Raw genomic sequence first — 21,642 nt, forward strand, 5'->3', positions numbered from 1 at the left:
GCTGTGGAGGCTGTTCTGTGTATTGTAGGACATTGAGAGCATCTCCGGCCTCTACCCCCTCCCAGGAGTCTTCAGACACTGCCAAATGTCCCATGGGGGACAGAATAACCCTTAGTGCAGGGGCATGGACAGAAGCCACGCATAACATTCCAGAGGGGAATTCAGCTCCAGGGCAGGGAAAGGGAAAAGGACCTTCCGCATCCCTTCCTAATCTGGAGCCCAGGGTTCAACCGAGTTTAACTGGGCCTGAGTGAAACTTAGGTTCTCAGAAGCAATATGCCATGAATATCTGACACAGAATAGAACATTATGGAAAATTAGCATTAGGAGAGCCAGAAAAAAAGTCTCAATTACAGTAAGAAGACAGATTTTAGGCAGTGAGGGAGACTCTAAGTAGGCTGGGGGATCAGGCATCAGCATTCCCATCTGAAACATGGCAGCAGGTGCGGACCGCGCAGAACCTCACGTGCAAGTTCCCAGGCAGTGTCTGGCGGGCAATAAACGGCCCACCGATGTTAGCTAACAACAGCTCACTCCTCAGCCCAGATAATTCTTCCATTTGAACACAGGAGGGTAATGTTCCAAGTGAATGAGGATTTAATGCAATTGCCATTTGATTTAATTTCCAAAAGCGTTAAAAGTGTTAACGCAACACATCAGCATGCAGCTGATAAAGTAGTCAAAATAATTCAAGGAAACCAATACTTGTCAGGTTTTATTTATCCACATTTACGCTTTCTTAAAAATAAGCTGGTCTTTGTGCCCATATAGAATACAATATACATAGATTTCTCCTGGTTCGCCTCCCCCCCACACACATATGCTCAAGTTAAGTTTCCCACTTTCTTTCCATCTGTCATTTTCCCCTTCCCATGAAGAGCCAGCAGTGACGTTATGCGAGGAGGAGGGAGTTGGGGCTACGACTGGGCAGGTGGCAAATGCAGGGCTGACGGGAATTGGTGACGACAAGCATGACCATACGGGCAGCACTTTATTGACACAGAATGAACAAACCCTTGGCCCCTCTCTCAAGTCTTGGGGAGGTTGGCATGATTATTCCATTTTAGAATTCTAATTCACTTAGCTAAAACAAGATTTGAACCCAAGACCTCTGATTTGCTATCTAGGTATTCTTGCAAGAGCAGCCATGGTAAAAAAAAACAAAAACAAAAAAACCAAAAATTTTTTTAAAATGCAACCCAGTAATAAAAGTTATGACTAAAGAAAGATGAAACTAACAATCCAAGCATCAGGGTATTTTCCTACTAAGAATGAGGGCTGCAGAGAAGACGGAGATGCTGAGGTTTCTTTGCATAGCATCTTTCTGGAAAGCCAAGGTCAGACATGAGGGTGGAGGATGGAGTGAGCCATGACTGACACGAAAAGGTGTTAAACTTGGCTACACGGGCTGAAGTAGGTACACTCAGGTGGGCAGGACTCGGCAGGGAATGGGGGAGGCTCACCCTGAGACCAGCCTTCCCTATACTGGCACTGAAGGCAGCCCAGAGGTCTCTTAAATGACCATCGGAATGGCCCTATGGCAAACTGGCTAAGGAGCATGGCCGTGGCAGGTCAACTGAGATGCCAAACTGCAACAAAGCAGGACAAAAGCCACAGGAGTAATGCAGGGGACTGTCAGGTTTATGGCTTCCATACCCAAGAAGAGAAGAATAAGACTTAAAGGACAAGATAAAAAGCAGCACCCATAAAGGGGATGGAACCTGCCCAGAGACCGGAGGGAAGCCTAAGGTTCCAACAGTAACAAGAACTTGAGAAAGGAACAGGTGAGGAGTCATCGGTAATGCTGCTGCATGCCTGTGAAGGAAGCACTAGGATGCTGATGGATACAGCAAAATTCCAGCCCCTTCTATACACCAGGTGTCCTGGATCCAGCAGGAAGTAAAGCATACAGAGCTTCTGCCTTCAGGAGATTATGTAATACGAAGATGTAAATGACAATGGCAAATCGTGATAAGAGCTGGGAGGAAAACCACAGACTGGAACAATGACACAGCTTTATAGGAGGTTGGGATGGGTGCTATTTTAGATAAGGTACTCAGGGGAGGCTCTCCGAGAAGCTGATGTCTGAGCAGAGACAAATGAGCCACATAATTCTTTGGAAGGAAAGCATTTTAAACCAATAGGGAACAAACAGGAAGTGCAAAAGTCCTGGGGTCAGAACTATCATGGTGTGGTTCAACAAAGAGGAAATGGGCAAGTGTGGCTAGAGAATAAAAGAACAAATATGGAAGGTGGGGGGTCAGGAATCAAAGAGAGGGGCCAGATCTAGAAGTCATGTTCAGAATTTTAGATTTTATTCTGAGAGTGACAGAACTACTGGAGGGTTATGAGCAAGGAGATGTCACGATTTAACTTGTTTTCAAACTATCACTCAGGCTGCTACACAGAGACTAGACCTCAGAGGCACTGGGCTGGGACAGGCAAGGAGCTGGCACAGTCATCCAACTGAAAGAGGGGGAGAGCTTGGTCCTGTGCACCAACTGGCAAACTGACCTGGGAGCCAAATTCAGACCCCTGCATGCTTTTATAAGTAAAGTTTTATTGGCACACAGCCACACTCACTCACATATTTTCTGTGGCTGCTTTTGCTACAACAACAGAGTTTAATAGTTGCACCAGAGCCTGTATGGCCCACGAAGCTGAAAATATGAATTATCCTGCTCTGTACAGGGAATGTTTACCAACCTGATCACGGGTGTTGACAGCACAGGTGGGAGAAAGTGGCAGGGTCCTAGGTAGACCTGGGGAGTCAGTTCCCAGGGCAGTGGCCAGATTCCAGCCCAGGCTCTTCTACCTCAAGCCCACTCGCTGCTGAGCAAAATGGTGCCACCACTTCTCCTAGCACGCAGCAGCTCGCCCAGACTGCGGTCTCTGACCTGGGATGGGCCAACAGCCTCTGTCACGTCGGAAGCCTGCAGATGCTGCAAGGCCTGCGTAGCAGAAACTGCTGGATCCCACCCTTCTCCCTTTCAGGCCTTATTTTTTCAGTGAGCGGGGGCCAACTTCCAAACTGTTGGATCTGAATCTCAATAGCAGGGGGCTTTCTCCAAAGCCCCCGAGCGCCCTCTCCCCACCGTCCTACGCAACAAGCCTCAAGCACCAGGATATTAATATCCCAGGAACAGCACTCGACGGGGGACTGGTGGGGGTTAGGGTACAAATATCCCAACTCTCTCACACCAATAGAAGTCTATGCTGAATCCTGGGTTTCCCCAGGACAAATGAGCTCCAGACGGTCACCTGCTTGAAAAAGCCCTTCCCCTTCGCCTCACCTCCTGACATCCCAAACAAATCTCTTACATTAAAATTCCTGGAATCCCAGTCCTGAATGCCCCTGATCTTCACTTCTCTTCCAAGTACAGGCTGTGCTTTTACCAAAGCCATCTGCCTGACCAGGGCTTTCCACAGGGCCATGGGAAGGTACCAGGGGAAAGGAGAACAGATGGATACAGAAGCCCAGCTTCAAGAGTGTGTGCACCCTACTGTCCACGGGCCATGGACGGGGTTCCCTCAGAGCCCGCTGACTCACCTTACCCAGTGACAGGACTCCTACACCGAAATGTGTAAAAAATGTATAGAAGAAAGAACTCTGTCTGGGACACCAGCAGGCCTGCCTTTAAATCCTGGCTCTTATCGTGTATAAGCTGTGAGACCTTGGGAAAGCTACTGAACCTCTCGGAGCCTCTGTGCCCTCATCTGTATATGGGGGATGCTAACAGCACCTACCGAATGGGATAATCAATAGGATCAGTAAGACAGGATAGTAGACGCCGAGCTCAATGAATGGCCATGCATTATAGGCTTGCACAATTCTTCCCACTAAACCATGAGCCTACCACACCATCTGACCCAGAGCTGGGGTCATTCAGAGCTGGGGCTCATTCAGCTATCAAACAAATGAAAGAAGGACCAAGTCTGCTACTCCACCCATGTAGTCTCTAAATCAGAGGCTGTAACCCAAACACCTACAAAAACCAGACTAGTGATGTGAGCCAAGTGGACCAAGCGAGTGGCAGTGGTCAACTTGGCAGCATGTGCCCCGGAACTGAGCAGCCACACTTGCCACTGCTGCCACTGCACGCTCCAGGTGGTCCAGCCTGATGCAAGTTCAGGAGATCTTTAAATACTGCCACAAAATCTTAGGGGGGGATAGTGCAACATAATAAAGCATTTCTGCAACTGACTCTGAGTAACAGGCTGCCTTTGGTGATCTCAATCATATTTCCAAGAGAGATCTTAAATTTCTATCATATAGGTTATTGTTCCTGCAAGTAGGACAAGGAAAACTGGACAGTGTACTTGAGTACTACCCCTTAAAACAATAGTAAAATATGGGGCATCTGGGTGGCCTATGCAGTAAAGCATCCAACTTTGGCTGAGGCCGTGAACTCATGGTTCATGGGTTCAAGCCCCACAATGGGCTCTGAGTAGACAGCTCGGAGACTAGAGCCTGCTTTAGAGTCTGTGTTTCCCTCTGTGTCTCTCTGTGTCCCTCCCCTGCTTGTGTACTCTCTAAAAAATACACAGTAAAAAAAACCTTTTTAAATAAAAGTATAATATGATTACTGATGGTCACAGACGTGACTGTGTGGGAATCCACTTTGCACTAGGATCTTTACACGTGCTGTCTCCCTCTCACAATGGATCCAGTTAGACACATTCATCCCACTGAATAGATGAGGAGCCTGAGGCCCAGAGGGAAGACATGATTTGCCTGAAGCCACCAAGACAGCGGGGGCCAGGACTGAAACTGAAGCTCAGGTGTGTTCACATCCAAAATTCCTGCTCTTAACCCTATCTTAACCGCCCTGGTAGGAAGTCACATGGATACTTAAATCAGAACATCAGACACTCAGTGTCGGTATTAGACTTCTTCGGTTATATGGAGTTGGAAAACATTCAAAACTCACTGCCAACAACAAATCTTTACGTTAGCCAATTTGCATCAGCCCTGTATCTGCATAATGTGGGCTTGAAGACACCTATGTCCTTGGGATAAGCGAGAACATCTTGAAATTGAAGACAGGGGGAAATCCAGAAATGGGGAGAGAATATGTGCATTTGTGAGCACTGGTCCGGAACACGCAGGTTGAGGGGCTGGACTATCAATTGAGCAAAACCTCAATTACAGAGTAATCTAATGAACACCCAGGTACATTATCACAACTTAATAAAGAGCTCTTCAGAATTAAGTAATTCCAATTTGCTTTCATTTTGATGTGTGTCACCCTGAGAATTTTATATTACCTATGCTCAAATTAGGCGGCACCTCCTGAAGCACTGATGCTCACAATCCCAGGATAGCACATGAACCACAAGCCAGCCAGCCATCAACACACCTATTTAGAGAGACACATTGCTTGGCACAGAGCAGGCACCTGCTACAGACACTGTCAGATGGGGCTCCATCCAGCTCTGGCACCCCTTGGGCACTGAGGGGCCCTGTGACCTCCCAGTCTGGTCCAAGTTCTGAATGTGGCATCCCCACTGATGCCACGTGGTCAGACAGCTAAGTTCAAGAAGGACTAGCTATTTGTCCTTTGTCCCCAGATTCCTGGGTCACCAGTGGTGGACACAGGAGGGGACCCGGAGTATCTGGCCTGGCATGGACCCCGTGACCCAAACTCAATGGCTCATGACCCAAATTTGTCAACCCAAATAAACCCGCATGTCAGCACTCACTTTTGTATCTCCTCCCTCCCCTTCCTCATGCTCAGCACATAACTCTATGGGGAGAGACCACTCGTTGGCAGAGGAGGCCTTATATCACTTCTCCAAGGCCACAGAGAGGGCAATCAAACTGCCACCGGGTCATGCATCCTATATTCACACACCCACCAAGCCCTTCACCGTCTCTTACTTTCTTACCTAGGAAATCCCACAGACCACAGCTATTTATTTAACAAACACTTCTAAGGGCAATAAGCTAGGCACTGTTCTAAGAACTTCTACATCCATTGTCTCATTGAATCCTGTAGCTGGGCACACACCATTCTGAGGTAGGTAATCCTACATCCCTGTTGAGCCAGCTTTACCAGAAGAGGCTGATGTTCAAGGTCATAGAGCTGAGACAAGATGGGGTCAGGAATTGAACCCGCGCATCAGGGCTCTAGAGTCTTTTCCTGTCTCTGAATTGGAATGAAATGAAGAAAACCTGGAGGGAAATGTGCCCAGGGCTGGCTTCCCTTCTACTACAAGTGGAGGTCAGCTCCCTGCCCCTCTGCACACACCATCTGTGTGACGTGTAAGCTAGGAATAGGAAGCTACATTTGGGCAGAAGCTCCTTCCCCTGAGAGGAAATTTAGCCCTTGAGACTCTCTTTGTTTTCTTAAGTTTTCTCCATTCCCTGAAAGAAGATTTATGTTTATTCCTGGTTGGGCTTTTTTTTAAGTGCAAGTATTTCAGCGCTAAAGGATCTAGCCACCCTGCTCAGTCATGGCAAGGGGCTCCAAGAGGCCAGAGAGTCACTCTTCCAAAGACACTTTCCTCCAGATGCTGTCTTCACACAGGTTCCTGGCCAGACATCACTGCTGCTCCTGGGTGTCCCCTGCCTTTCATTCTCTTATTTGGCTTGGTTACCATTAGCTATTTAGGAGTATGTGTGTAAAAAAACTTAAATCCATTTCTCTTGGACTCTGGAAGGTACGAAGTACTCGGCTCCCGGACGGGGAAGGGAGTGATGGAGAAAGCAGGAGTTAAAAGGCCAAGTTAGCGACAGGTCCAGAGACTCTTGTCATGGGCTTTGGATGCAGTCTGGACCCCTTCAACACTGTTTAGAACATCACAATACCAGGTGCCGACAAGGTCACAACCCTGAGGCCTCCAGGATGGCTGAAATAGCATGAGCCAACCCCGAGCCAAACCTGGCTCTGCCCATGAGGACTGTTTCTTAGCCTGGCTGTGGCTGTTCCCCCCACTGCAACAGGAACTAAAATAAAATGAGGGCACAGGGCCACAATTAGGACTGCAGGAGATAACCTATGTGAAACGACTTCTACATTCAAGGGCCCAGCTTCCAGCTTGCCACTAACTGGGAAAAAACAAAAAACAAAAAACATGGTCACTAAAAAGTGCTATCCCAAAAGATTTTCTTTTTTTTTTTTTTTTCAAAAGTTTATTTCAGAGAGAAGAGCAAGTGAGCACTTGTGTGTTTGAGGGAGGAGGAAACAGGGAAGAGACAGAATGCCAAGCAGGCTCCGTGCTGACAGCTCAGAGCCTGATGTGGAGATCATGACTTAAGGCAGGATCAAGAGGCAGACGCTTACCTGACTGAGCCACCCAGGTGTCCCCCCATAAAAGTTTTCATCAAGGTGTAATAAAAGGAGGGTTACAGGGAAGGCACACTGGGGAGGAGACCTCTGAAGGAGGCCACCCAACACCTCCTCTAGAACAGTGAGGGCTGCAGGTGAAGGCACAGGGGGCAGCAGGGGCTCCTGGGTCACAGTGAGAAACGTGGCCAGTGTACTGTTCCCCCCGAAGCCCAAACTCCAGCCCAGGATGCACAGCCCACAAAAGATCAATCACTGCCCCAATGAACCTGGCCACTCTTCCAGACAAAGGTGATGACACTTCCCCAAGGAGATGCCATCCTCCGTCCCAAAGGCTTCGGGACTTGGTAACCCACAAGGGACATAAAGGAAGAATGAACCAAGCACTTTCTGGTTCCCTGTGTCTGTGGGAAATGATCAGAGCACTACACGAGCTGCCACGCTCACTTATCCTGTCACCTCCTTACCATCCTGCTGCCGGGCACCTGCGAGGTGTGGGCAAGGCTGTGGAAAGGGAGCATGAGCAAACGCGGTCTGTTCTCTGGCGGGTTCCCACTGTAGAGCTGAGGCTGCCGTGGAAGGGGTATGATGAACTTCCAGAGGGGGCGGCTCAGGAAATTACGTATTCACCCAGCGCCTGAAAGGCCTGCTGAGGCCACTGTTACCGAAATTAACCGTATGGCACCAAAACGGCAAACACAGGAGCCTAATGTGATTGAAATGATGGTTTCTGTTATATATTAATGTCGCTCAATGTCAATGATTTTAAGATGATTTCCCCCCCCTCTGTTGGTCTTTTTCTTCAGGACTGCCTAATTTGTTGATCTTCAGCTTAAGTGTACCTGGCATTATGGAGATGAAATGAGTTCCTGCTGAGGCCAATAACTCATTTACTCATCCATCATTCAATCAGTATTTTAAGGTTGAGCCTTATGAAATGACCAACAGCACAGGTCACAACACTCAATCGCTGGCAGTTTTGTATGTATTTGGGCAAACTGGGCACTTGGGCTGAGCCTATGGCTAAAAGCCTGGGGACCTCGTGAACCATGAACAAAATAAAAAATACCCTGATTCTCACAGAGCTCATCTCCTAAAGGGCAAGATGGAGAATTACCAAAAACATGAATAAAGCTACACTATATTTTTGGTTTTTTTAAATGTTTTATTTATTTTTGATACAGAGAGAGACAGAGCATGCGAGGGGTAGGGGCAGAGAGAGAAGGAGACACAGAACTGGAAGCAGGCTCCAGGCTCTGAGCTAGCTGTCAGCACAGAGTCTGACGCGGGGCTTGAACTCACTAACGTGAGATCTGACCTGAGCTGAAGTCGGAGGCTCAACCGACTGAGCCACCCAGGCGCCCCTACACTATATTTTTGAAGTGTGGTAAGTACTATGCAGAAGAAGGGACAAGGTGATGTGATAAAGAGCACCCAGCAGCATGGGGGCTGGGGACATTCTCTCAGAGAAAATGACATGAGGACATTCAAGCTAAGACCTGACTGATAACAGTCAGCCAGCCATATGAATATCCATCTAGAGTCAGGACAGCCCAGGAGAGAGACTCTCAGACTATAACGCCCAGTCTAGGTTCAGGCAAGGCTATTAATTACATGGGGGCCAGCAAACAGAGGTCAAGGCCCTTACCCCAACCCATACTCAGACTTCTAGGGAGTCAATCCAGAGTTTTCACCTCCATGCATAATGGGTATCATTCTATAGCTAGCAGAAGATGAACAGGTTCATTATTTCATTCACTAAGTTACACTATATTAAAATTTTAATTGGTGAACATAACACTGGAAAATGAGTACATCCATACACTACTTTTTTCCAGGGTAAACTGTCAAACCACTTCCTGCAAAAGCAGTATTGCAACACAAATAAAAATCCATAAAGATGCTCATATTCTTTGGCCCTACCAACTCTACCCCTAGGGAATTTATCCAAGGAAATAATCTGGTTCAATAGAATAAAAATGTTCTCTTGGGAAGAACTCTATTGAGGTGTTAATTGATGCACAAAGCTAAGATAAAACAAAAACATAAACACCTGGAATCACCTAGATGACTACAAATAGGGAGATTTTAAGAAATGGGATGATTCACTTGATGAAATAGTATACAGCCATTAAGCATTAAAAGAAAAATTACATAGGCTTTCAAAAATAAATGGGATATCCGGCTCCTTGGAAGATGTAGAAAAGGAAGCAATGTGCATATTTTAATGTAAGACATGCCAACAATACCTCCAGGTGAACAAGAACAAGAAAACTGAAAAGAGCTGAATCAAGGCCAGGGGGGTGGGGGGTTATTTCAGAAGTCCTTCCGAAATATTGTCATTACACGGAATTTTCAATAAACAATCCCTCAGAAACAATTCTATTCTCTGAACACAGCAATAGAACACAACCAAACACAAGGGCATTGGCTCATTCTAACTTTAAATGCAAAATAAAGCCAAATTTGGAGATGTCTTCCATGTTCCAGAGCCCACAGGCTTGCCCACGTGGACCTTCTTAGACTCAACTTGGAAGAATAATGCAAAATTATACAATTTTCCAGTAACTTCGCCTCTTTCTCTGCCGAGTGTGGGAATGGGGGGCATAGAAATCCTGTGTCCTTCAAATGACTGGAAGGAGGAGCAGCAGAGAAGAGCAGGCACCTCAGTTCCTTGCACCCTCTGAGGATGGGGCCGCAGCAGCCCCTGAGATCAGCCCCGTGGGAAAGGCAGGTGCTGGGGGCACTCACCTTTCACAATCAGCTCAGCATAGTTGGACACGCCAGAGCCGCCATCGGAGCGGATCACACAGCGGTACTTGCTCACGCTCCGCTGGGCAGTGTCCGCCACACTGACCGTGGCCGAGAAGCGTCTGTGGTTGACCACGCGGGTGACCATGAGGGCCGTGTCCCTGCCATTCCATTGCTGCAGGACAGAGGGAGGGAGGGAGAGGAGAAACCACATCATCACAGAGCACCAGGTGACCTCAGCTGGGAAGCCCCACCTGTCCACCTACCCATGGGGCAGAGGCTTTTCCTGAGGAGGAGTCTGTGTGCCTGGCTTTTCAAGTGATCTGATACGAGTAAAAACTTTGCAAGAAAGCCAATTCAAGAAGGCAGGTGCCTAACGGTAAGAGAGGGCACAGGCCTCCTCTGAACACCTTGGTTCCTTGCTTGCCCTGAGTCTGAGGTTGGCACTTGGCCCTCAGCCTGCCTCCCATTTTCCTTCATCTCTCAAGCAGAGTCCACAGGGTTCCCCCAATGACAGACTCAGGTAGGTTCCTAAAAATATAATCCATGAAGTGACAATAAACAGCCTGGCCTCCAGCCAATGGCCGGCACCCTGATGGCCACACACAGGCTATCTGTGTCCCCAGGCATGGTGTGGACGGGGGCTTTCCAGCACTTCTCCTCCTTGGCATTTGCTGTTTCCTCTGCCTGGAACCTCCTGTCTGCCTGCAGACACTTCTTCACCCTTAAAAACCCACACTCATCCCATCGCCATCTCTAGCAAGTTCCCTCATCATACTACCTTCTAGAAGCTCATCCCTCTCTTATGTATGGTGCACTTTCCAAGCATTTTTGCATACACGTGTTTCCCACCGGAGACTAGACTATGAGCCCCGCTAGGACATGATTTTGCCCCTTTCATCTACAGCACTGTCCCCGACCTCCAGACTTGGTAAACAATTCTAGAATCAAGATGGACACACATTTCTGTCTGTACCATGCTGAATCTCAGGTGTGATATTCTCAGTCTGAACGGGACCCTTCTGCAGCAGCAAGTTAAGGTAACCGGCAAGGCTCGTGCATGAGGATGCAGCTTGTGTGAATGTTTATTAAGCATCTATCATGAGCCAGACCCTGGATCTCCTTCTTAATCCTCCCAGCCTGTGACACATGTATCACTGCTTCTCTTCTTAGCAGAATCCAAATGTCAGTATGGCTGAGTCAACAGGCAGAGTCAGGAAATCCCTTAGCCAGCATTTCCAACTTCAGGCAAGCATCTTTTCACCGAGCCCCCCATCCTCACTACCTCTATTTAATTTCTTTTCCAAAAGGAACACTGATTGCTTTCACTGTCTTGTTGGATTTCAGAAAATCTTAGGACTTGTGACATTCCCATGCCCGGAAACTTGTGCAAAGCAATCTTCACTTCCTGTCCAAAATAAGTGCTTCCAGCAGACACGTGACCTGCTTCCATCCACCAACATCCCCATCAGGTACATGTCAGGACTAGGAGGTGAGAGGGGATAGGACCACTGTGCTCAGCTGTCCCAAGGGAATGAGATGGACCAGCGGGGGAGGGCAGTAAGCAAAAGGACAAGAAACACAGCAAAACCAAGGCCTCTGTCTGACTTGCTCCAGACTGAACAGGGAGATTATAGCTGATGGTTTTCTTTTTGACTTTTTGGCATTCTCTAGACTTTTTGTCTCAAATACGGCTTTTATACTTGAACATAATAAAATAAATGGTATTTTTTTAAAAGCATGGCAGGATGAGGGGCAGCCATAACCCCTCCATTTCCAGGAAGTAAGCAGCACGACCAAACAAGAATAATGCGAGGCATCCACCGAAGGAGGCACTCATCAGGGCTGAGTCTGCCCACCACCTGGCTCACACTCCAACATGGTTTTGCAAGAGTTGGAACCACTTGCTCAAATCGTGAGAACTGACCGGACACCAGACACAAGGCCCTCTCTCAAAACAGTGCAGGGAAGTATAGAGGACATTCTGGCAAATGCCAGGAATGTGTCCTCATTTGAGAGAAAGTTGGCTGAATGCATGGGTCACCAGAAAATTTAGCCCATTTTCCTCACTGCTGAGCAGGCCCTTCACACCTGGAAAGGGAGTGAGGAGGCTCTGGGTGGGTATTTTCTAACCTGATTGACTAATCTCATCATAAACACTTTGAACTCTTCTTTCCTTTTTAAAATTTTTTAATGTTTATTTATATTTGAGAGGGAGAGTGTGTGAGCAGGGGAGGGGCAGAGGGAGAGAGAGACAGAATCCAAATCAGGATCCAAGCTCTGAGCTGTCAGCACAGAGCCTGAGGTGGGGCTCAAACTCACAAGCACAGAGCATGACCTAACCCGAATGCTTAACCGACTGAGCCACCCAGACGCCCCTCTTCCTCCCTTTTCAAGCTAACAGTGACTAGGCAGTGTTATGGGCTAAGTGGTTTCCATCCCTTCTTCACTCATTCCTCACGCCAACCTGTAGGGTGGGCACACTTACTATCTCCACGGCTTGTATGAGGAAGCTGAGGCTCAGAGAAGCACCTGCCCAGCTGGCACAGCTTGGGTCTGAATGCGGGCCACCTAGTGTCAGAGTACAGCCTACCGATACCATTTGTGGCTCTAATGTGCAGTGACTACTTCCCACCCTTCACCCCCTCATTCCCAAATGTGGAAGAGGGTGGGAAATGGGCATAGCCAAGATCCACCTATTTGCCACCAATTTCTTAGCTAAAGAGAAATAAATAAATAAATAAATAAATAAATAAATAAATAAATAGGGCAATGACAAGGTAAAGGATGGGAAGTTGTGTGAGGGGAAACAAGCAAAAATACGTATGTCTCAATAAGACAGCTCATCAGACACAGAGCTCTTCCTCCCACCTCCAATGCTTTGAACAGCAAAGAAACCTGGGGGAATAAGAAAGGAGACACCAAGAGCAAGGTCAGCACATGAACTCTACAGACCAGGAGCCAAGAGGTGAGCGGAGAAGGAAAAGTAGTAAGAAAGAAGATAAACCTCAAAAGAATTACGGGAAACAAATGATGCCATTTGCAGGATTCACAAGGGCACAGGGAATGAACAGCAGAATCAACAGTGTATCAAAGCAACAATGGGGGGGGGGGCGGGCGGTGGACAGGCTTGGGAAAATAACCCAGATCGCAAAAAAGACACAGATGAAAGGATAGGAGGAAGGCAAATTGATGAAGAAAACAGACACCAGACAACTAAACACCAGATAAGTAACTGGTACTCCTGAAGACGGAAGCTGAGGGAATAGAAATCAAATCATATCCCAACATCTACCAGCTCACTTGCCTGGATGAAACTAAGACCTAAATCTTCAGACTAAAACGGTCTACCGTCTACTTGATAAAGTTTATGAAGACCAAAACAATTGAGGTACACACTTTACTTCATAAAAATATTGGACGTTAAGGATAAAGAAGTATATAGGAATCCAGGGGGGAAAATAATGTGCTGAGAATAAACAAACCTATCTGGCATAAAACTCCTCCTCTGCCACTGTTCCCTCCGCCCACGCAGCCCCTCTCCTGCGTGTCACAGGTGAGCTCCCAGGAGGCTAGGTATTTGAGAGAGGGCTGGAGCTACAGAAAGATGGGGTAGGTAATGATAAGACAAATTCAAGCAAATGCCCAATACGTGCAGCCTTGTGCTCTGATTTCATTTCTCTTACCTTTGATTTCTTCGTACCTACAATGGATTTGATATTGGTGCCACCTTTATGACATTATCGTGAGGGATAAATGAGAAGGGCTACAAAACACTTAGCACATAAAACATTCTGGTGGGAGCGGAGCTCTCCAAGTTAACCGTGAAAAGTGGGGTACACAGGATAATGATAGCTCCCTAAAGTGTCCGTACCCGGATGAAAGGAACTTTGATGAAACAGACTGACAGAGTGGCATTAACTGATGGCTTGATGATAGGGGAGGGAGCCATGAGCCCAAGAATGCAGGCAGCTTCCAGAAGCAGGGAGAGGTCAGGGAGTGGATCCTCCGGATGGAATGCAGCCCAACCAATCCCTCCGGCTAGCTGTGGAAGAGCCATTTCTGACTTCTCATCTCCACCACCGCAAGGTAGTGAACCTGTGTTGTTTTAGCCACTAAGTCTAATTTGTGACAACAGCAATAAAAAAACGAACACAAACAGCAACGGGCTGATTAAGTGCCAAGCATTCCTTTTCCACATTTAGTTCAAATTTTATCTTGCTTGGATCTCCAGTATTATTTACTTTTCTTACTGATGTCAGATCAGCAGAACCAGGGAGGAGGGAGTGCGCCCCCTGAACAATTCACATTTTTCTCTTTAGTTCCCCAACTATCAGGCTTTCTCCCATCGAAAGATAGGAAATTGCAGGTTGTCTTATAAAATCTCTGGAAAATAGGCCTTTTGATAATCACACTTGTCATATTGGGAGCAGACAACAGCAGGGCAGGAATGGGCAGAAGAGCCCAGGGCCATGATGGGAAATGGCACTCTGATGGACCCCAGGCAAGGAAAAATGAAGGTGAAGTTCAGACAGATGAGGCCAGACGGAAGCAAGTAGGTGCTGGAAGTCAAGACATGAGCAGCAACTCAGGAGAAATTCTAGAAGACCAAGTATTGGGACAAGCTCAGGCTCCAGAACACGGGTGGCAACGTGGAGAAGAGATTGATGCAGAGGGCATACATAAAGCAGCAGAGGTTCCAGCCACTGCCCCAGCCCCAGACACAGGCAGAAAAGAAAACACGAGGGGAGAAAACAAGGGGAGGTTTCATCAAGCCAGGAACAGACTCACAAGCAACTGAGCAGGTTTGAGTCAGCCCAGGGAGGGATGGAACAGCAGGATGCTAAGAACTGGAAATGGACTGCAGCCCAGGGACAAGGTGGGAGAGGAAATCCTCCCAACCAAGACACTAGGTGTCATGGACATGCACAAGGATACAGAGACTAGGGTGCTAGGAAAGAAAGCAACAAAGAAGAAAAGCCAAAGTCCTGGGAAAAGCCAGACAGAAAGATGGCATGGATGACACAGATGGAAGCCTGGGAAGAATCTGTGACCCCCATGTCACCACTCCCGCATGCTGGAAAGTTTCTTTCGGCTCCTATGTATTTTGCACAAATAAGCATACCCTTCCTCTGAAATTTCAGGCACACTTCCTCTTCTTTCAGACCTACATCCATTATTCTACAACTGAGTCATCTTCCAGCCCCTCTGTGCCCATGGCAAATATAGTAAATTTCCCAGTGAGCCCTGACAGGGCTGGGCTCCCCAGAAGCAGAGTCTGAGACATGGCGACCTGCTGAGTGTCCTCAGGACAAAGGGCGTGAAGGACATAGTGAGAAAAGGAGCCCAAGAAGGATGTTATCAAAACTTAGTCCAGCTCCAGCGCAATTCCACGGGACCTTGGGATCCTGAAGTGTACCAGAGCTGATCCTAGCTTGAAGCAAGGAGCCAGCACTGGTACCCCATGTCAGTCAGTCACCTGTCATGACCTGCCAGGTGGGAAAAGGAGAAAGCTGTTCCTATTAGCCCCAGGGCAGTTCTCTGGGGAAGAGGGAGCTGAGAGCCTTCAGCATCCAACTGCATAGTGCCTTAGGATTGGGGACACTTGCTCTTAAAGGGCACCATCATGGACACCAGTAATATCCATTCTGCCCAACACTTCCCTATCTTGTCTCCTCCTATGGTACCTTAAACATGGGGTCTCCTGAAGTCCCACAAGCCACTGTCTTGAGAGTTGCTGCTAGTCTACCCCAGAATTTATATTTAAAAATCTGGAATGGGGGGCGGGGGCAAGCAGGCTGGGCACTGATTCCAGAGAACACACACTATGTGGGGAAGTGTGAGCACCCCTGCAGTAAGACCCTGCTTCCCCTAAAAGCCAACACATCTCCCATGAATCAAAAGCTCCATGACTGAGTTTGATAAATATCTTGTTTATCCTAACAGGATTTGCCCAAGCATTTATTAAGTAAAAATCACATTAACATTTTCGAGTACACAGTCTATGCTAGGCACTGTGTTAACTGGATTACACGACAGAATTCACTTAATCCTTTAAAAATCTCTGTGAAAGGACTTCCCCAAGGGTGGTTCCTGGACCATCAGCGTCACCTGGACACTTGTTGGAAATGGACATTTTAAAGAGAATCCCAGGGCTGATATCCATTTGCAACAGTGTTTACTGGGGCTGGCAAGCAGAGATTTTTCCTCCTTACATACTCAATTATCAATAACACTGGAAATGTCCTCATTATTTAACAAAACAGAAAATGAGAGAGTACAAAGTGTGGAAGGTATAATTTCTGCCTAGGGGAATTTACAGACTAGGTTGAAATTCCAACAAAACAGCAAAAAGGGCAAACCATACACATAAAATTGAGCGTTGAAACAGCACGCTTCCTGAAGGACAACAGGGTCAGCATGGAAAGAGCTATGTTCTTAGAATGATCCAGAACACTGGCTCTCAAAGTGCGGTCTATACATCTCCTGTACGAGCATCCCCTGCAAACCTGTTAGAAATGCAAATTCTCTGGTCCCACCCTAGACCTATTAAATCAGGAACTCTAGGGGTGGAGTTAGTCTATTTCTGTCCTTTTTTATAAGTATATTTATTTAATAGAGGGAGAGTGAGTGAGTGTGGGCAGGGGAGGGGCAGAGAGGGAGAGCGCGGATCCCCAGCAGGTTCCAGGCGCAGCACAGAGCCCAGCGTAGGGCTCAATCCCATGACCTCAAGATCATGACCAGAGTGGAGATCATGACCTGAGCTGAAATCAAGAGTCAGATACTTAACTGGGTGAGCCACCCAGGTGCCCCAGTCCAGTGTTAACAAACCTTCCAGGTGCTTCTCTTGTATGACAAAGCATGAAATAAATCCTATTAATACTATTTTATGGGGCACCTGGGTGTCTCACTTGGTTAAGCATCCAGCTTAGGCTCAGGTCATGATCTCACAGTTTGAGAGTTCAAGCCCTGCATGGGACTCTGCACTAACAGTTCAAAGTCTGCTTCAGATTCTGTATCTCCCTCTATCTCTCTCTGCCCCTCCCTAGCTCATGCTCTTTCTCCCTCCCCCTTCCCCTCCCTCCCTCCTTCTCTTTCTCTCTCTCTCAAAAATAAACATTAGAAAAAACACTATTTTACAAATGAGGAAACCAAGGCAGAGAGAGGTCAAGCAATATGCCTTATGAATAGTATTTCTTAAACTGTGCATACAAATCCCCTGGGGTTCTCATTAAAAAGGCAGACAGTGAGTCTGTCTGGGACGGGTCCATGAACCAACCACATGAGTACTAGCAAGTCCTTATATGACTTTGCTGAGTGACTAAGTTACAACGTGGACCCAGGTGGACTGATTCCAGAAAATGAGGCTTTAAAATCACATTGCCCAACTGCCATCCATATATGACAATGCATGGCTCACAATGACTCTGAAAGAGGAGTGTAGAGTATGCAGTGTATCAGAAACTCGCTCAGCTTATTCAAAGAACATCAACTACCACCTTGAAGAAATGACTGCTCCAGAGAAAACAGTTTGGGAAACGCTGTGACAGAAGCCCAGATGCCTAGCTTTCTGGAAACCTCAGCGGTCCCTAAATCGGGAATATCTATGTGAAGATGCCCTGTCCAAGCATCATCCCACATTCTCGGCTAACAGACTCTCAGGATATGTTATTAAGCAACAGCGTATCTGATATGTTATTAGGTTCAGTAAGGTGTTCTTACCCCCACTTCATCAGTCCCCTCAAGGGTGACTCAGTAGGTCAGGGGTGAGGCTAGGTAATCTGCATCTCTAACAAGTTCCCTAGGGATACTGATGTTGCTCACTTTGTCCTACGTCTCCAAGACTTGAAAATTATAGTCTTCTTAAGTCCCTCAATGCAAAGTGAGAAGCCAAACCATACCACGTAATACATCAATGGAAACATTCCTTAAATCCAGGCCACCTCCTATGGTTGAGCAATCAGTCACTGCACCAAAGATGCCTAGCCACTGCTGGGCCATTAGAAGCCAGCTCATGCTCTAATGCTGCAACCAGAGTCCAGACCCCAGTTCACTGAGTCCACTTGGAGCAAGGTTGTTTTCTTTGCCCAATGGCTTTGTCTGCTTGCCAAGCTCTAAGCCCATGAGGATGCTGCTTTCCAGAAGGTGAACCTTAGTCCCAATTCATCCATCCAGGGAGGACATACATTCTTAGTTGAACAAAGGCATTGTAAAAACTAAGCTGTAGTCCTGCTTAATCCCATTTTATACACTCATGCCTCTCTCATCATGGCAACAGCTTCCTTTGAAATCTCTCATTTTTCTTTCTTCATTTTCAGCTGCTGGTCTCTCTTTCAAAACAACTAGAATTCCACCTTCCCTTAGCTTTTGTTTGTTTACATTATTTGAGAGTCACACTCTCTACAAGAATAAGCACTGCAAATATCCCCACGTTAGAAATTCTGACCCTAGTGCACATGCAACTACCCTCAGGCAAGTCCTATCTTCAGGAACTACCTAGAGAAGAAATCACAGAAACACTGGATGCCACGGAGGGTCTGCTGTTTTCACGCTACTCTATTAGCTACTGCGGCCTCTCTAATGGCCTCATCATTTCGCAATTCCCCCTCCCTTCTGCTCCTCTGTCATGGCATTATTGCCTTCACAGAGAGATAAGACATAGCCTGCAAAAATGGTTGTCATCATTTCAGAGAGAGCATGCAGGCTTCTAACTGATTTGTGATGGGTGGAAGTGGACACAGTATGGTCTTTAACAAAAGGGAGCTGTGTGCTGACGACTGTTATAGGAAATACTCTAATACAGGGACCTGAAAGCCTTCTCTGAGCTGCTTTGTGTGTGCGCGCACACACACACACACACACACACACACACACACACACGGCAAAAGCAGCCCAGCATTTCCAGCTGAAAATTACTCTAATTACTCCCAAAATCTCCTGGCTAGAAAATACTTAGGTGAAATTCTCACAATTCACTTGTAATGAATATTCTTTTCACTTCTAGTCATACTACTTCGATGGCATGACATTTGGAAACTCACTAAAATCTGACTCATTGATTCACTTAAGACCATACTGGTACCTCTCTGGCAGACTCTAAAGAATTGCTTTTGATTATTTTTTATTAAAAGTTAAAAGAAATAGAAATAGACATAAATCATTTTTGATTAGCTGTGCTGAAGCCCTCCCAAAGGCCCATGGCACACATGACTGACTGTTCATTAGGGGTTGATCTCGAGCCCAGAGCTCCTGCAGAGTTGGGAGGGTCCTGGCATGAGCCCCATAGGGAGTGTTCAGCCCTGAGCAAAGAGGATGAGCAGGTGGTGAAGGGCCAGCCCACGTGGCCTCCCTGTGTGCCTCTATCTCCTTTGACTATTTCCAGCTCCCCCTCTCAGAACTCGGAACAAAGGCCATTTCTTCCAAAGGCACTTCTCAGATACTCATAACCCGACACCCTAGCCAGCAGACCCTACTCTTCCCCCTGATCGCCTGGTCACATCTGCACTGAAATATTTAACTGTTAGTTGCTTAATGTTTGTATGTGCTGTCAGATGGTAAGTTCTGTGTGGACACAAAGCAAGTCCTGCTCACCGCTCCTCCTGCAGCTCCCTCGCCCTGGGGCCAGGATGATTGGAGACCAAATCCCTAAGTGCATACACTGAGGATGGGCTGAGGGAAGACACTGAGGAAAAAGTTTAGGAAGTGAACAAGGAAAGAGTACATGAAGGGAAATTTCCAGATCCAAGTTAGCTACATTCCTCAGAGATGTGTTGCACAGGATGAGAGAGGAGGGGCCAGTATATCAGGTGCAGAGGAATTTGAGAGCATGCAACCGTCTGTAGATCCAAAGCCCAGCTAGAATTCCATCCCCTGGGTTGCCCTAAGGGAGCTATTTTTTGATCGAAGGCACCTGCAGGTGAAAAGAAAAGCACGTGATGACCGTGCCGTGACTGCAAACACACTAAAACCCACTGAATTCTAGACTTGCTAATATCCTTCATGGCTTACCAATTATATCTTAATACAGCTAACAGTAAAAAGTGGTTCCACAGCCGTGACACAGACCCACTGGATGTAAACCTGACCCGAATCTACCCCCATGTAATTCTCACTGGCAAGGATGGGTGGAGATTGTGGCAAACATGAAGGTCATGCTGTGTGGTGTGGTGACTAATCAAGTCCTTTATCTCTGACCCAGGAGTCTCACATCTTCTGCCAGCATCTCTGAAACTGTGCAGGCTAACTTGTTAGCCTGCAAGTAAGGTAAACTCTCAGACCCTTCGTGCTCGTCAGCAAGTCATTTCATGGAACCTAGAAGGTAGGAAGGTCTTCAAGGAGCAACAGTCAGCATCATCAAACAATACAAGAAGAGGCGAGTATAACGAATCACCATCACTGGCTTCAGCAACAAGAAAAGCACTGGGGACCCTCAACAAAGGCCACGTCCAGTAGGGGTGGGAGATGAAGAAAGCCACACAAGTGTAGACATATTTAGGAAATGGAGCTAAGGAGAGAAGAATGCAACTGGACAGGAACAACTTGAAAAAAATCCCAAGGGTATAACTTTCGTTTTGTTGATTTTTCTTTGTACTTTTGAGCAACACAGGTCTATTTAAGTATCTAGTACAGTCAAAATAGAGGTGCGCAAACACGTGCTAATAAATAAATGAATCTCTTTTTAATAGTAAGCCACCTGTAGGGAAAGAAAGGCTGGCATGGTGACATAAGTGTCAGGTCTACGAAGTGACCAGGGAAGGATGGTCAGGACTGAAGAATGGGATACACTCGGACACTCCCATCCTGCCTCCACGGCTCATGACCTATGGGATCTCACTGACCCCCTTCAAAGACAGCGTCCTCCTCTACAAAGCGGGGCTAAGTGGAGTGACTCCCTGAAAGCCTGGCTGTGAGAATTAAGTCCATCATACGGGTAACCAACTGTGCTACACATGTCGGCTGTTATCCTTCATTTACCATCACTGTCTGGTTGTTGTGTGCCCACTGGGTCTGCACCGGCAGGCCCCTGCGGAAGGGACACTGGTGCAGGTGGGGGCAGGGCACGGAGGAGCGGGGTCCAGCACGCTCACAGCCCTGAGCCCGTGTCAGCCCTCCAGGGAGCAGGGAAACAGGTTTATTGGAAAAATCAGCTGCAGAAGGGACCGACACGTCTGCTTATCCCGTCAGCCCTGGTGTGACTGCTGTCGAGCTGATGCGCTCACAGGGCAAGAGCCTTTTCCTGCCAGATCAGGGTCTGCTCCCGGTCTACTGCCTGTGATGTGTCTAAACACACATGCTGCCCCTATGGAGATATCTGCCAAGCGTTTGGACTCACGGCCTCATTTCTGGGACTCATCAAATGTTATTTGTTGTACAATCGCACAGAGAAGCAAATCCTTTGTGGAGAGGCCTGGAAACAAGCCCTGTGGCGGGGCCGATGGGGCCTGCTCTGGAATCCCGAGACATTCACGCACAGAGCACCACTGAGCACAGCGCTCCATGAAGACCAGGTCACACACGCAGGACATTTCTACCCCCTCTGGATGAAGGCTATCTAGGGGGAAAGCTGAGGCTAGTTTTACCCTTGGTGCAGGAGGTGGGGGGC

At 47.4% G+C, this 21,642-nt stretch overlaps 1 protein-coding gene across 1 annotated transcript in view; it reads right to left on the minus strand.

The window, feature by feature from the left end:
- PTPRT (protein tyrosine phosphatase receptor type T) overlaps positions 1 to 21,642 on the minus strand; it is a 770,667-nt gene that overhangs the window by 651,540 nt on the left and 97,485 nt on the right. Inside the window, exon 5 of the mRNA XM_029917352.1 lies at positions 10,041 to 10,215. Within this exon, the coding sequence (XP_029773212.1) occupies positions 10,041 to 10,215 (175 nt within the window). The remainder of the gene's footprint in view (positions 1 to 10,040; positions 10,216 to 21,642) is intronic.

The sequence above is a fragment of the Suricata suricatta genome, chromosome 12, assembly GCF_006229205.1.
Source record: "Suricata suricatta isolate VVHF042 chromosome 12, meerkat_22Aug2017_6uvM2_HiC, whole genome shotgun sequence".
Taxonomy (NCBI): domain Eukaryota; kingdom Metazoa; phylum Chordata; class Mammalia; order Carnivora; family Herpestidae; genus Suricata; species Suricata suricatta.